The sequence below is a fragment of the Pagrus major genome, chromosome 9 (assembly GCF_040436345.1).
Source record: "Pagrus major chromosome 9, Pma_NU_1.0".
In the NCBI taxonomy this organism is placed as follows: domain Eukaryota; kingdom Metazoa; phylum Chordata; class Actinopteri; order Spariformes; family Sparidae; genus Pagrus; species Pagrus major.
This window is the reverse complement of record NC_133223.1, coordinates 31,866,256-31,882,784: the sequence shown is the minus strand read 5'-3', so window position 1 is coordinate 31,882,784 and position 16,529 is coordinate 31,866,256. Positions and strand designations below refer to the sequence as shown.

Below are 16,529 nucleotides of genomic sequence, written 5' to 3'. Positions count from 1 at the left end.
GAGCCAAAGAACAAGCACAGGCACTAACCAAGTAGCACAAAACACGCAGCCCCTGAGCCGAGTCACAGTGGCAGAAACAGCCTCCTTCAGTGGCTAATGTTAGCACAAAGCACACAACTTCTGAGCCCAGCAAGAGGACTGCTGTGGCAGCAACAAACTTCTTCAACAGCTAACATTACCACAAAACAGACAGCCCCTGAACCAAAGGACAGAGCAACCCAGTCCTTTAGCTGCTAACATTAGCACTGTTTCTAGCCACAAAGCACACACAGCAGTCAGGAGTAACTGTCATGTTGGGGAGCCTTTATGAACTGAGGTATGTTCATGAAAGCTATTTTGCTTGTATTTACATGATTGTGGCATTTAACAGAGTTGTTTATTTATGTATTTATGAGATAATAAAAGCTAAAAGAGCTTGTTTAACGTAGCAAATTAGCTGCTAACAAATCTCCCAGCTGGCCCATGAGAGCTGCAGGGCTGTCTGTTTCTGTGGCTCTGGAGGGAAGAGGGACGGGGAGAGTAAATGTAACTTGCTCTTGCTTTGTTTTACAAGTCTTACCAGCCCCAGCTTTAACAGAGACAGATAGAGTAATGAGACTGAAAATGCTGGAGGGTGCGAGCTAGGCTAGAACTGAGTGACACAGCATTTGCTTCCAGAGGCAGAGCTTCACTCCTCCATACACTGAGCAGTGGCAGATAGAGGCTGTTTGCCACAGGTGTTAGGCTCGACCGCTTTCAGCCGGACCAGATGGGCAGACAGAACAAATACAGCCCGTGTTAATCTCTAGATGTCTCTAGTTGTCTTTTTGCCCTTGAGGCGAGTGCATGTGACAGCCGTGTGTGTTTGTATGAGGTGTATTGATAGTTTGACCTCTTGCCTTGATAAACTCCTCTGCACTCCATCCTCCTGGACAAACAAAAGCAAGGAACAAGAGGGGCTTTGGTATTCTGACGGCGCACGTCCCATTGTGCCCCTGTCACATCGCAGTGGGAGGTATCGGAGGGAGAGTAGGGGGCGGCTGGGGAAAGCCTCAGTGGTTAACATGCAAATGAATGGTTTAAGGTCAGGCAGGTCAAACTCTGTGATAATTCAGTGTCAGATTAAAGCATCATCAATGTGCATGTGTAGGTGTTTGTGGTCAGTGTTGCAGCTGGACTGTTTTCTGGCTCTACATTGTCCAAAGAGACCACAAGGTCTTTAAGCGGCTGCTGAAAACATTGTCTGTTGGGCATCAATCAAGAGCAATAAAAGAATTGCAACTGGCAGAGAGGCAAAGAGGATTGTAGAGAGACAGAAGAGCGAATAAAGAGCCAAAGAACGAATGATGATGATGACGCGAGAGGCTGGCTTGAAGGTCTGGGTGGGCTGGTTGTTTGGAGACAATCAATTTTGTTTGATATCTTTTTTTTTATTTTATTGATATGCACCCTGGGGAGGTAAATGCCATCATGGCCCGCGCTGTGGATGTCTGCTTGGTGGACGATTGATTGGTCTGGCATTTGATCCTCTGGCTCACAGTGAAGGATGGGGCGATGGAGTCATGGGAGCACCCATGGCCGCCCTCCCCTCCTTTCCCCACCCCCGTATATCCCACTTATCCCCTCCTCTTTGCTCCTTCCATCATTTATCTATCCCTTCTGCTGCTATATATCCCTCACTGTCTTGTTTCCCACACAAGTGCCTCTTAAAATCCCCCGGCGAAGCGTGGTTTTCGAGGGTTTAAAGCGTTCCATTGTGCTAAAAGCCATATAAATGGGTGACGGCTAAAAACGTCCACCTATTAAGCACCCCATCAGCTGTCTGTGGTGGTGATTCCCTCCGGTCTCATCTCCCTGGGTAATAATGCAGCTACCAGCCTTTAATTTGCAAAGTAATCCAAGGAGAACGAACCACTTTTCCTTTCTGTCATATTTCAGTCGAAGATATTCAATTAACTGCTGAACACCAGCGTAACACTCATTTAATGCTGCACAAGACACATAAACAATAAAGGAACACGAGGGACAGAGAAGCGGATGTATCAATCACATATTTAATTTTCTATTTTAATAGCTGCATATGAAATCTATATTCACTTAAACAGGTGATGAATGAAAAAGGCACAAGCATTAACACAAGAGACAAGACGTAAGAATAAAAGAGGAAAGGACAGGCAGAATATGAGAGCTGTAATTGGATATGTGTGAATTAATTAGCTCAGCGAACATACTATGAATCACATCAGGTCATAAAAGCCAGATGGAGCAGAGGGAGGACTGGCACAAGGTGGTGACGGCAGATATTTAACATATCAGCCTGAGTGCAGAGTGACGCTTTCTGCAGTCTGCGCTGCCACCGTGTGGAGAGAAAACACTGTGGGAGAGTCGTGAGTGGATAACAGTGATTTATTCTGAAGTGAGATCCCTGAAGTGCACCAAATATTCTACATTTCAAATTAAAAAAGGCTTTTGAGGCTATTAATCAAAGCTAGATAAATATGACAACTGATTTCTTCTCCCCATACGGAGGAATGTGGAGTACACTCACAGAAGGAGGCTAACCACTTTGTGTGCATGAACCTGTGAAACCTGAGCACCACTTGAACACAGCTATTGATGAAACTCCATTTCCTACTGGGAGACTCAGTGTGAAAGAATGCAGAGTGGGAGAGAAGCCTGGAGTCGCTCCTATCACAGCCACCTCCTATAGCCAAATTTATGAAGACGTTTCTTTGGCTTGCTCAACATAAACGTCGGTATTATAATCCTCAATAATCCCCAACAAGAGGGTGATGGAGGATGTATGTGACAGCCAAAACTGTACCTTTCCCTGCGGATGGGAGACGTTTTTCATCCAAGAGCAGGAACACAAGAATGTTTCTGTATGTTTCAGCAGCCATGCATCAACGTGAAGAATGTAGCTGAAGCTAAAAGAGGAGTCACGCTCATTAATTAGGAGCCAATGAAGTATGTAATATTAGAATAGCACAGGGATGGAGACGGGATCACAGCATTCTTGTTTTAGCCTCTTCAGAGTCTCATTTCATTGTCTGCTACTTGAGTCTCAAGGCCTCACACTTTGTGTCATATTATTACACTTAATAATATGACATGTCTTCAGAGAAACAGGATGTTGGGATGTAGCAAAGTGTGACACAGTAGTTAAATAATGATTTGTGTCCTATAGCTTGAGCTGTCCCGCATTTAGAAAAATACATAAAATACGTTAAAATAGGGTTGTAGGGGCAAACGTACAAAAAGTGCACTGTTTTCCCTCAGTATTGCTTTGTTTCTGTCTTAAATGTTTGACTATTAAATTATATGAATCTGTAATACCATCATGAGCTCAAATTATTGTACAAACCCACTTGTGTGCAACTGAATTACCAATATCCCCACAGCAATATCCCCAAGCAGTAAAAGGAGGAAGCGAAAGTACTATTTTTTTGAAATATAGCTTTCTTAAATATACATTATAAAACACTTATCATTATTATTATTGTTGTCGTTATTATTATTATTATTATTATTATTATTATTATTATTATTATTATTATTAATATTATTATTAGTAGTAGTAGTAGTAGTAGTGGTGGTGGTGGTGGTATCAATAAATCAATACATGCTTTTATTTATTTATGGACAGTTATGATAAAATGTGAATTATAAGGCTTCACAGTATTTTCTAATTCCAGATTTACATGTGGCATTAAAAACGGTTTTCTATTCTGCAACTTTTTTCCATTGGTTTATTAAATAAAATAAGTGAAATTAGTATCCGAATACCTAAAGTAAATTAAAATCAAATAACTATTTGAAATGGAACTCATGGCAAACTTATGTTGTTTCAGCCGGACGCTTTTGAGCGCTGCACACAACATGGAGGAAAATGGCAACTTGCAGAGGAAACAGGCATGACAGCAGTAGATAACGCTGAATTTAGGGCAAACCATGCGGTATTATTCCATTTTTGAGCAGTAAACATACTGAAATTCAGGTAAGTCGTTAAATTAACCCGCGTTTATACATTTATGTCGATAATTTCAAACGCATCGTTCATGTTGTGCTAATGTTTTGCTAGCTTGCTAGCCTTACCTGTCCCACTTGACCCTCACGCTGAAACAAACATCGGGTTTAACAGACATCTTAAACCAAGTTTTCGGAGGGTATTATTGTTCATAAATGTGTTATATATTTTAAAGAAGTTTAAGTCGGTGTGCTGTTGTTTAAACACATTAGCCCCTCAGTGCTCTCTCTCATTTCCTTTCCTTTCCTTGCTATCAGCAGAAATATATGATCATAAGGTCACGTCATGCTGAAATCCTCCCAGGGTTAATTTACCCTCCTACCTACGAATTTGCTACTGCTGTTAGTAATAAATTCAACCCTGCAGATCACCTGCCTAAATTAAAGCTGAAGAATTTGTTAGGCGAGGCTGCACTTGTTGTGACTGATAATCTGTCCTCCTCTCAGCTGCAGGAAGGTCTGAAATCAGCAGGGGAAGATGTTTTGTCTCCGGCGGTGTCTGCGGCTTCAGCCCAGGACTCAGGTTTGCTCTGTTTCCCGGCAGAGAGTCCATAAACTTGCTTCGCTTCAGAAAGCCACAGCGCTTTCGCCAAAGAAAGTCCAAAGTTTACTTTACCCCTTTAGTGATCTGGAGGCGTACCTGGACAGGTTTGTTTCTACACCTTTCATATTGGACTAGATTCTATAGGGCACATGTGTTTGTACTCTCTGACATGTATTGGATGTTTTAGTTGATTTGAATGTGTTTTTCAGGTCAGTAGACAGGACACCGTTCCAGCTCTTCCATCCCAGTTTGGAGGACATGGTTAAAGCAGAAAAGCTCTTCTGCTCTTCACCGTCTCATAAGATTGATTACTTCACCTCTGCAGAGAGGCTGGACCACGTACCTGCACTGAAACAGCCAGAGGTCAGTGGGCGGTCAGACTGTGAACAACATGACTTTAAAAAAATGTTTTGTATTTTTATTTTTCTGAAGAAAGTCAGTGTACAGTAACATGTTGCAAAGCACGTGTATCTCTACTCGGTCTACTGAAGTAATTAAGTTATATCCAGACAAATTCTCAGAATAGTAACAGCACCTGTACCTCAACATCAGCCTCACATCATTTAATTTAAACATCTGTTGATTCCTGCCATCCGCCCCAGGTATATGCTACAACTCCAAATATCTACCTGTGGTAAAAGCTTCCTTTCAAACAGACACCTCTGCATCTCTGAGTAATACACCTGTCTGTTAATAAATTTAATCAGGTCTGCGCGCTATGTGTTGTTTAACTAAAAAATAACTTGACTAGCCTGATGGTTAGGACCCTTTAACCCAACAAACGTTTCTAATTAGAAATGGGGTTGACACAAATGCTTCAAAGCTTCTACTGATGTTGCCTGGGTAATCGATGTCCCAATCAGTATGTGAAGGAAAGAGACGTTGCATCTGCAGCACCAAAAAAGAGACAAAAGATTGTCTGCACACCTGCACACGTAAGAACTAGCTACAGAGTATTTCTGCTTTGCACACACGGAGTTGTGAGGAGCGGAAGTTCAACCCTTCCTATGCACTCTAAACTGCTCAACGTTTACTCGCACATCAAGTTGACTTTTGAGATTTTGGAGGCAGGGACTGTGGCTGATCCTGTCCACCTCTCTCATTAGACTCATAATTTTGATCATAGCAAAGTATAAGAAGATAACGCCTGCAAGTTTAATAGCTTTTGTTGCATGATGTCGAACCTTTAAATATTCGCGGGTAATTCACAAAAATGGTATTCGGGACAGCCCTAATGAGAAATCTAACCTCATGTATTTGTACACTTTATGAAACACACGACTAAATTCTTTAAATGAGGTCACTATGACATGCCTGCAGGGTTGTCAACACAGTAACCTCCCTGCAAAGAACTGAAGGGTCTGCCAGTAAAAAAGCTGAACCTGAGTTTATGCCTTTTGCTGCAGCTCAGTATGACATCATCCAAAAAGATACTGCATTGACCGATCACATACATGCAAAGTGCTCGGACTGAATCGTATTTCATGTCTCACTGATGACCTGAAGCAACACGCTCACATCACTGCAGCCCTAAAAAATGTTTTAATGCAGGATTGTTTTCAGAAGGCCTGCAAGCTAAAGGTTACAGGTGCTTCATTCACAGGTAACAAGAGAGAGCAGCAATTGGTGTAAATTAAATTATTTATGATTCCATGATGTCATGTGATCACAAATGTTCTCATTCATCTGATACAGTTCACTAAAAATGTTCTACAATTTACATCAATTTTTTTTCCTGCAAATCAAAATGTGAAGCAAATTACATTTATAATCTCTGCTTATGTAAAATTTATGATTGGAGGGTTTTTTCAGCAAGTCTTGGACATTTTCACCCTGCAGTAGTTCAGTCAGATTGAACCGACCAAATCTAACAAAAATACAGTTTATTCTTTAATGACCTCATGAGGACGGCCACAGTCTGCTGCCCTAAACCTGCTGACATTACAGAATGATTTCACAGACCCTTGCTTGCCTCTTTCCCTGGACAGACTCACCAGTCAAGACTTGTTTGACTTGGAATTGACTGTCAAACTGTCAAAGACAGACAAGGTGTCTGTTTAAGTGAGTGAGTATGTTGAACATGAAGTTGTTCACATTGCCCGTCCTCGACCCAAACATGGACACCATAAATGAAATATGTAGCCTAATGTCTTTTTTAGCCTCATACATAATTAACAGTTGACAGCTGATAATAAATGAGCAGATTTATGACCTTATAGACAGTAGTGCTCACCGGAGGGGTCAGAATAGGACATTGTGTTGATTGGACAATGGGGTCTCTTTGGCATGCCGAGTTAGTTAGCACTCTGTCAGAGGATGATGTATTCGTAGCTTACTGGCAGCGTCGGCCTCCACCCATCTGTCTTGTGTCGGAGAGATGGATGAGCCCGAGTCATGTCCTGCGGGACTTGGCGGTCGTTGGTACTGCAGCAGCAAAACGGTAGCAGCCAATCGGAGCAGGCCGTGACTATCAGAGCAGGTGTGTGGGCTAAAACGGTCACTCAGTGAAACCTGAAGAGAGCTTTTCAAGGAAAATATTCCTTAAATCATAATAGTATAACTTGTTGTGTTTTCTCAGGTATGTTTTATCGGAAGAAGCAACGTGGGCAAGTCGTCTCTCATCAAAGGTCTGTTCTCACTGACTCCCGAGGTCGAAGTCAGAGTCTCCAAAACTCCAGTGAGTATTTTCAACTGACATACAGTAAAAAAAAAAAAAAAGCATCTAGAAAGTATATTGAAAAATCAGACTAAACTTTGGCAATAAGAATGTGACAAAAGAATCTGATCTCCAGGTCCACCGTCTAGTTTTTCCAGCACTTTCAACCAGATTTAATGGTCTTGGCCTCATCAAAGGATGGTACAAGTAGACCTCAGGTTTAGAGTGAAGATTGAGTCGTGTTGTTTTCCTGTTGTTGCCCATTTTGCCGTTACCCAATTTATTTTTTCACTCAAAACTTTCTTTGCAGAGTTGTAAAATACTTTTGTGACTTTTTTTAAAGTAATGTTTATAAAAATGACACTGTTCATTGCAATACGCTGATTTTAGGTTAATTAGGTTAGTCTATGTATATGAAATTAGCATGTCTGATTACAAAAAAATATTAAAAGGGTATGAGAATGTGATATTTCATTGTCAAGATTTGAACTCTTTGTTTTTCTTGACACCGCTTGAGTTTGTGTGTCTGTCTCTCTTCGTATTTCCCGCTCAGGGTCACACAAAGAAGATGAACTTCTTCAAAGTGGGCAAAGCTTTCACCATCGTTGATATGCCTGGATATGGACACAAAGCACCCCAGGACTTTGTGGACATGGTGGAGCCGTACCTTTACACAAGGAAAAAGTGAGACACTTACTTAAGCCAGCTTTAACTACTGTGCATTTAAACTAGACTCACAAAGTCTCGGCACAAACAGGGAGAATATATTGCCAGATATTAACCATTAGACAAACCACTGGGCCAACAAAGTCTAGAACTTTTGGTGAATTTGTCATGAAAGGAAAATAAAACCATAAATACATATTTTATTTCAGGTAGGCTGTGCTGCCTTTCAGACAGAACACGTTTCCTTTCACCTTGGGCAGAATAAACAGCCACACAAATATACTTCATGCTTTTTGTTTGCACCGTAACTCTGAAAGAATCGCACACTGCACTGTAATATCGAGGTCAGTGGCGTAGACTACAGTGTCCTTCTGGATTGTCCTACCTGTGGATTGTGTCCTGGTCCACAAGGTGGTGCTGTGTAGTCACTGCACTGTCATTAAGTATTTATTTGTGTTTTACTACTTTGGCCATGAAGAACAAAAAACTTTAAGAGCCTCTAGGGAAAAAGAAAACAAATGATCTTTTACCCAAGAGGACCTGAGAGGTGAGAGGGAGGCTATAATTCTGGTTGCTGTTTAACTATGCTGCACCTCCTGAAACATGTTTGTGTTCTTATTTTTATGACCACAGAATCAGTCAAGTCACGTCCATTTACATGTTAAACGTGTCTAACCTTTTTTTATATATATATATATTGTAGTCTGGTGAGGACGTTCCTGTTGGTCGACGGCAGTGTTGGTCTTCAGAAGGCTGACCTGATCGCCCTGGAAATGTGTGAGGAGATCAGACGTCCATATGTGGTAGGACACACACACACACACACACACACACACACACACTTTCTTCACAAATAGTAACATCTTTCCTATGTAGTTAGTTTTCAGCTTGTAAGCAAAATATATGGAGAAACAAAGAAAACTATTATCAATATCCTGAATTATGATTATATTACTATTATATACTTTTAATCCTGCAGTCATGATTATAAAGTCGAGGTCAGACAGCAGGAAGTTGTCTGGTTAACTGACCACTAACCTGTAACTTGTGTTTTTGGTGAGTCAGCGTCTCATGTCCCCAAATGAGGTTTTGAGTTAACAATTAACAATTAAGTTTATGCAAACCTTAAACATGAAGATATTTTCTTTATTTGTGTAAAAAATGTCATCCTTTTGTTGCATTGATGTACATGTTTATTTGTATGCGGGCGTAAAGCTGTCCACTTATGATCGGATCACTCAGGATGGATGTTTTGCATGTTTTTGGTGTCTATTCAGTCGTCTACATAAGACAGGACATTTAAAAACATCACTCTGGACTTTGATGAGCATTTTTCAACATTTTATAAAAAAGAGAAGACCAAAAATTAACAGATAAATTGATGATGCATGAATCCTGTGTGACACAGACCTCCACTACAAACTATTGCCAGATAACAGTTTGGTGTGTTTGTGGCACATTGTGACTTCTAAACTCGGAGCCTGCATCCCAAACATCCGCTGTGCCACAACCAAGTTAAAACACCAGCAAATATCTAACAAGTGCGAGAGATTTTTGGCCATTATGTAGTTGACCTAAGGTAAATCTCTGCTTGAGGAACAGAGGCTGCACACAGTACATGCTGGAAACTCAGCATGGAGGAAGTAAGCTTTACCGTTAACCAGCTCTCACCCCTCCTTCTCACATTTTCCTCATTCTTCTTCCAAATCCTCCTCATTATGTCCACACTAAATTAATGCTGAACGCTCTCACTCAGCTATTTAAAAACTGCTGTCCCCTCTGAAACGCCACCGCTGAGACATTATAATGAAGCACCCCCACTCTGTACGCACTCCGCAGTCAATTATTCATGCTCTCAGGTTATTAAACACTTTGATCATTATTAAGGCGGTGACAGTTCAGCTTTTAACAAAGATGAACCCTCAGTGCTGAAAGGCAAAGAAGCCATGAGATGAAAGAGTCAGTTTCAAACATGAAACAGACTTTAAAAAGGTTGTTGTCTGGCTGTCATGAAGGATAAAGAGCCAGCTGTACTAATGTAGTTAAAGTAGTGAATAACAGGTTTGAACTTAGAGATACATTTATTATCAATTCATTCATTTTAGGGCTGCAACTAACCATTATTTTCATTATCAGTTAATCTATAAAATGTCAGAAAATAGAGAAAAATGTCAGTCAGTGTCTCTCAAAGCCCGAGATGACGTCCTCAAATGTCTTAAGATATTCAGTTTACTGTCATAGAGGAAAGAAACCAGAAATATTCACATTTAACAAGCTGACATCAGAGAGTTTAGACCTTTTTTTCTTAAAAAACAAGCAGATTAATCGATTATGAAAATGGTTGCGATTAATTTAGTAGCTGCCCACTAATCGATTCATCGTTGGAGCATTTATGAATTTTAGCATTCACCAATATCTTCATTTTACAGTGATTTATTTATTTATTTATTTATTAATCTGTGGGAATAGAAGTTGAAAATAGCAAACACTTATTGACAAGTGTGACAAAATGTTTTATATATTATATTAATAATAATCTAATGATTGCACTGTTGTACTGTACATAAAGTTGACTGTGCCGAACATGTCGTTGTGCAGTTGGTGGTGACAAAGATCGACAAATGTGGACACGGCACTCTGCTGACAAACTTGATGAAACTTCAGAATGTGGTTAAAACAGCGACCACAAGCTGCTTCCCTCAGCCGTTCCTGGTCAGGTGAGGGTCACGCTTTTATACACATTTATTATAAACGTCGTACTTTACATTAAAGGTGCACTATGTAGTTTTGGGGAAGAGGTTTTAATCAGAGGAGAAAGATCTTCACTGACTAAACAAACTAAATAAATAAACTCTTTGTGTTCATGACTGAATAAACAAACTGACTTTAAAGGACAACATAACTTCATACTGTTTTAACTTTGTTTATATGTGGCAGACCCTGCCACCGTTCTAGCTTCAAACAGTGTTCTGGGGATTCTCAGTTTATATTATTACCTCATTAAAATTGTAAATATTTAAATTCTGAGTTTGAATTTCTTCTCTAAAACTACAAAGTGCACCTTTTAAGAGTGAACTGACTCTACTGTGTATCTAAAGCCTGATCACACTGCACAGGCCGACATGTTCCTTCATTACTATGAAAACACACACTGTAGTTTATTTTGACTCAATTCCAAATACACCGTCCAACTACTCACTGGAGCACCAAATGTTTTTACATGTTTGTGACAGTTCTTGAAGATTGACGTGATCAGAAGGAACAGACGTGCTCAGGCAGACAGGCTGAGAGCCACAGACGGGAGGGAAGTCGTAAAGATAGATACTTTACTGATCCCGAGCGAAATTTAGATTAGTTTTAATTTTAATTTAGATGAAATTACAAACAAACGAACACCATCTTTATTCTTTGATGGTGGTTTAGGATCACTTCTTTAATGCTTACATGTTAAGAGGGTAAATTCAGTAAAATGTACATTTCCATTTTTTCTTTATTACAACAACAGTCAGGCAGTTTCCAAACACTGTCTTTGTGTTTTTTCTTCCATTGTTAAGCTACTTTCAGAGGTCCTGTGGAGTTCTCTTGTAAACAAACAGTTATTTTGACATAAAGAGTTACTCGACATAAATACTGAACTACAGCTGAGTCTGGATGACATTTTTATATATATTTTGTTTGTATGAAAATAAAAAATCTACTTCAAACTGAACGTGTTTTAATATTTTTCCTTAATATTATAATGTTTTAAGTGGTTTCCAAAAGTCCATCAATGCTTTTTTCAATGTAATTAAATTTTCCTTTTAAGATATGATAAATACATTTTGCAGTTTGATAAGTTTCTCTTCTTCTCTCTCTTTGCAACAGCTCCCTCAACTTCTGGGGAATCTACCTCCTGAGATGCTTCATCACCCACGTGACGGGGAGCATCAGTTTAAAGGACACCTCACACTGACTGACTGGCTGAGAGGAGCTGGGACTATTTAACCTCAACATACAATATATCCACATTGTTAGGTGTACATAAAATTGCTTCAGTGGCTTTTATTTTTTAATAAATGGTTACACACTTTGTTGTCGTTGGTTTGGCTGGTGTTCCTTTACATTATAGTTACACGTTACATGACTCTGTCCAGCACACATGTTTACAGCATCAGTTGGGGAACAATGAGGAAGAAGAGCGTCCACTTGAAAACCCTGAGATGACGCTGTCGTCCCCGCTCAAGGTCCGAAGGTATGTACAGCAAGAAAAAGGGATTGTATCACCTAGACCTAAAACTGAACTACACAAAACTAAGTGGACGGAGAAGATGACAGTACCACAGTACTTGAAGTCATGTAGTCTAACTGTGCTTACACTACATGCTTACAAGCTGTGATAGGATGATCTTTTGTAAGGATTATTAAAAGCTGTTGCTGTTAGTTTGAAGACTCAATTCAGTGTAATTCTTTTGAGTTTTCTGAGTTGAATATTCAGACGTTTTGTGCTTTTGCTTTGTCAGCGGACCGGCTGCTTGGCAGCACTGGGCACTTTCAAGGGTTACTGATGTATCGGTTAGATGACTGATTAAAGATCGCTGGGTAACTGATTGGCCTGTCAAACTGTCCAACCATACTAACTCACTCAGTTTAAATGGAAGCAGACTTTAATATCAAAATTTAGCTTGTCAGAAACTTGGAAATGATTGAAAGATCTGCTGTTTAATGGTAAAGCATTGTACTGAGTACGAGTAATGTCAAGGTTCTTAGATGTTGAAGAGGCAAATCATTTATCTATTTACGCAACCTCGACGAACCGACAACTTAAATTGTGCATCCGTGCTGTTATTCTCCTTCTTGTTTTTGAGAGAACTAAACAAATGAGACAAATCTCAGTCGTCTTTTTGTTCAGTCCATACAAGAGTGACTTGTTAACCTAATGCATACACTGTAAAATGTATACATATTGCGTGACAGAAGAGAGTAAATGTGTGACTCGAGGCTCACGTCATCTGATCCACTTTTCACACAGAAACTCCTCGACACAACCGTGAACACGTTCTGTCCCGAGACCGTGGCAGCGTGATCGCCTGCACCGAACCGACTCACAACACTGGTAAGTTGTTATTTTTATGATGCACAACTATAATGTCATGCAGAACACCAATATGTTCCTCACACATTGTGCTGTTACCTTGGAAAACTTACCTCAATTTCATGCCATGCTCTATCTTAATGGCTTTCACTCTTATTGTTTTATTATGTTGTATAATCACTTACTTACAGTACAAAAGTTTATTATAATCCTATAAACCAGAAACAATGCACTCGACTCATTGTTGTGTTGTGTAAGTTATCACAGTGTTGAACGCTGCATATACATTAGAAACGGTGGACGAGCTCCTTCTGCCCTGAGGAGCGTTTAAGTGTCTTTCAGCTCGTTGTTTTGGTTCAACTGTTCAAGACTTTCCTGTTCGTTTCATACGAAGTAGAGCCAGAACTAAATTTGTTCACTCACGGCTTCGATCAGCATCATTTCACATGCAGCGAGCAAAAATCTCTGACTAACCCACAGCTAGCGACAAGCTAAAGAACATGGTGGAGCATTTAGCAGGTAAAGAGCCACATATCTTTCTCAGGTGTTGGTGCGACTCCAGATAAATGCTGCTCCGTGTCTGCTGCATGTGTAAATTGGCATCTCTTAGCTGACTTGATCCCAACAATGACCTCACACAGAGATTATAAAATATGTCAGTGTCTTTTTTCATATTGTCAGCAAACATTCACCCGATCCCAAAAATGTGGCCAAGACCGAAAAATGCCACAAGAACAAGTCTTAGATGACAGGAAATGCTTGTTCACTGCAAACCTTTCTTTTAAAAGTTTAAAAGATAAATGTTGAGATGAAGCTTCAGTGTTTCTGACTCTGTGCTTTCCACTCCGCAGCCTACCAGGCATATAAAAAGTAATGTGGTCGTAGTTCATGTGAGGCAGATTGTGAGTTTCTGTCGCCGGAGACTGACGGCCCTGAACAGGCTGAAGAGAGGGACTGTGTTGTGGAGAACAGTGGCAGTAGACCGTGAATACCCAGCTGTGAGACTGCACCCGATCAGTCTAATACAGCGGCACACTGCAGGCTAAAGGGGCACGCTACAGATTTGGACCTACTCCCAATTTAGGATTGGGACAAGGGACAGTAAATACATGATGTGTATTTACACGTCAAGATAATTTTTCATCATCAAAATAAATGTTGCTTTAGGTTATTTCTTCTCCTAAAATCAAGTGATAACTTAAAATGCAGATGTTTAAAATCAGAGGAAAACAAATGCAAATATGGTGGTGTGATTTAAAATGTCATTCTAGTGGCCTAACTTCTCTGGGGTAATTATTACAAGTCATTTAAAAACATATGCACAGACAAATTTCACCAATGGAACATCGAGCACTTTGTCAAATCCCTCAGATAAAGAGTAACAGTGCATCTGAACCATTGCAACCAAAGAGTTCATTAACCCATAAGAACCCAAAGTGCCGCGCTTGTAACAAACTTTAAATGTCCCAAAATGGGTTAAATAATGCTTATGCTTCAGCTGGCATTTATTTAATATGTTAAAACTATAAAGACACTTTAAATGTGGTAAAACTCAAATCTCAAAAAATGCCATGAATTTATAGTTTCCAGCTTCTAAAATGTGATAATTTGATGCTTTTTGTTTGTCAAACATGATAATAGACCAGAAATCTGACGCATCTCCTTCTGCTTTGGGAAATTATCATATGCATTTTCCACTGTTTTATTATATTTCATCGACACAGCAATTGATTGATTAATCAAGAAAATAATCATGAGTTATTTTTTCTTCATGTATGTTAAACGTGTCTATCTACTTGATGGTAGAGATTTAAAAAAAATGTGTGTTGAAGTGAAAGTCCTTGAGGTTTTCATTCTTTCTTTCTGCAGAAGCCGTCGATTCTTTATTCTAATTCTGTAAAGATCTCTACACTGTAGACGAGAAGCAAACGACAAACATAAAATGGGAAATCTCAGACAAGCTGTTGTGACTTATTCAGTCACTTGTATGCAGACACACGTTCACAGAGTTCTGGTGAGCAGCAGTTGTATATTCAGCGAAAGCTTGTCAGCAGAGTTGTGACAATACCTGACACAATACTCACTGAAGGTAGTTGATGGGAAACATAAAGTCTGCAAAGAACGATAAGGGTGGAAGGTTAAAAATGCAAAGCACATCAGCAGACGTGCAGTCGTAAACATTATTTTTTATAGAATCTAGTTGCCAAGGGGTCAAGGTCAATGAAAACCTCATCGTATCCTCCTTGATTTGTTCCTCTCGGTCTTCTGTTCAGCCAGTGGGAGAGCTTCTCTAAAGTTTTCTTATCTTCATTTCCTCATTTTACACCGGCGCAAGAACACGTCCGCGTGGTGGTGAAATACAACACGGACATATCAGATTAGATTGTTATCTCTCAGATCAAACTAAGATAATGGCAGTGACTTGACACAAGCCGTCACACACTCATTCACACATAGAGCGCAGAACGATACTTAAAATTTACTGCTGCCTGAATGAAGGACATGTCAGATGGAGAGGGAGAGATAAAAACTGATGGGACAGATAAAGACTGATAAGACTCTCTGAAGAGCTACCATAAGTGTTCCACCTTTCCTCACTTACACATACAGAAAGAATGATTCTCTGCGTACACATTAACAGTTTATGAAATGCAAACAAGAGCTTGAATCACTGCATGAAGCTTTTAAAGGTCACGAACACCCTTGAAAATGTGTGGGATCTTAAAATGTTGGATTTTTGTCAGGCAAGTTATCAGATCTTTACAAAAGTCCCTAAAATCTTGTTTCAGGGTCACTGTTTAGTTTTGTCACTCGTGACGTTACAATATTACTGCCATTAAAAGTAAGTTGTGACATTACGGTGTTACCTACTGAGAAAAGTAACATGTTAGAGTACTTCAGAGTTACCAAAAATTACTGTAAAACCTCTTTGTGACTGGTTGCGTGTGTTGGTTATATTGTCCAGACAGCATGGAGCCAACTGTACATGTACCTTTGAGTGTTGACTCTACCGTCATGTTGTAGCCTTCTTTACGGCCCACAGTCGGTACCTCTGCAGCCTAATAATAGGAATGACAGACCCGATATAACATTTACATCTTTATTCTGCTAACAATCTGACAGTGAACTGGGCAGAGGCAGACAGTATTAGGCACAGCTGTTTCAGTGGGAACAATACAACACAGACTTATAGACGAGTATATGATGTTTAAAAATGCAACTAATGACAAACTAATGAGTGCTTACATAGAAGCGATAAAAGCACAAATACAATGAAACACGATGCTTCGGGGATTTTATTTTATTTTTGTGGCGACGAAAGGAAAGGACAAGCCAGCAGTTCTTTCCAGTATCGGATTACGTTTATGAAAAACTAAAATAAATAAATAACAGATTACTTGATTTGCAGCACTAACTACTATCCGAGTACTCTAACGGCTTACGTTGTAACAAGTTACCCTCAACAACTTCCTCAAAAATGACCTTCACTGTGCAGTTTGACACCAGAACAGTTGTTTTTATATTCATCTGCTGAAGCAGGAAAGTTTCTCTGTTCTCACCTGAACTTTTTAACACGTGTGCGTACA

The 16,529-nt window shown here is 39.8% G+C and overlaps 1 protein-coding gene across 1 annotated transcript; it reads left to right on the top strand.

The window, feature by feature from the left end:
- Nucleotides 1-3,852: 3,852 nt before the first annotated feature.
- Nucleotides 3,853-11,940, top strand: gtpbp8 (GTP binding protein 8). Its single transcript, XM_073473823.1, has 8 exons — nucleotides 3,853-3,976; nucleotides 4,453-4,653; nucleotides 4,759-4,912; nucleotides 7,128-7,226; nucleotides 7,759-7,889; nucleotides 8,575-8,674; nucleotides 10,470-10,588; nucleotides 11,736-11,940. Exons 2-8 carry the CDS (start codon nucleotides 4,484-4,486, stop codon nucleotides 11,821-11,823), a joined length of 861 nt encoding a protein of 286 aa, XP_073329924.1. The 5' UTR covers nucleotides 3,853-3,976; nucleotides 4,453-4,483; the 3' UTR covers nucleotides 11,824-11,940.
- Nucleotides 11,941-16,529: the final 4,589 nt, after the last annotated feature.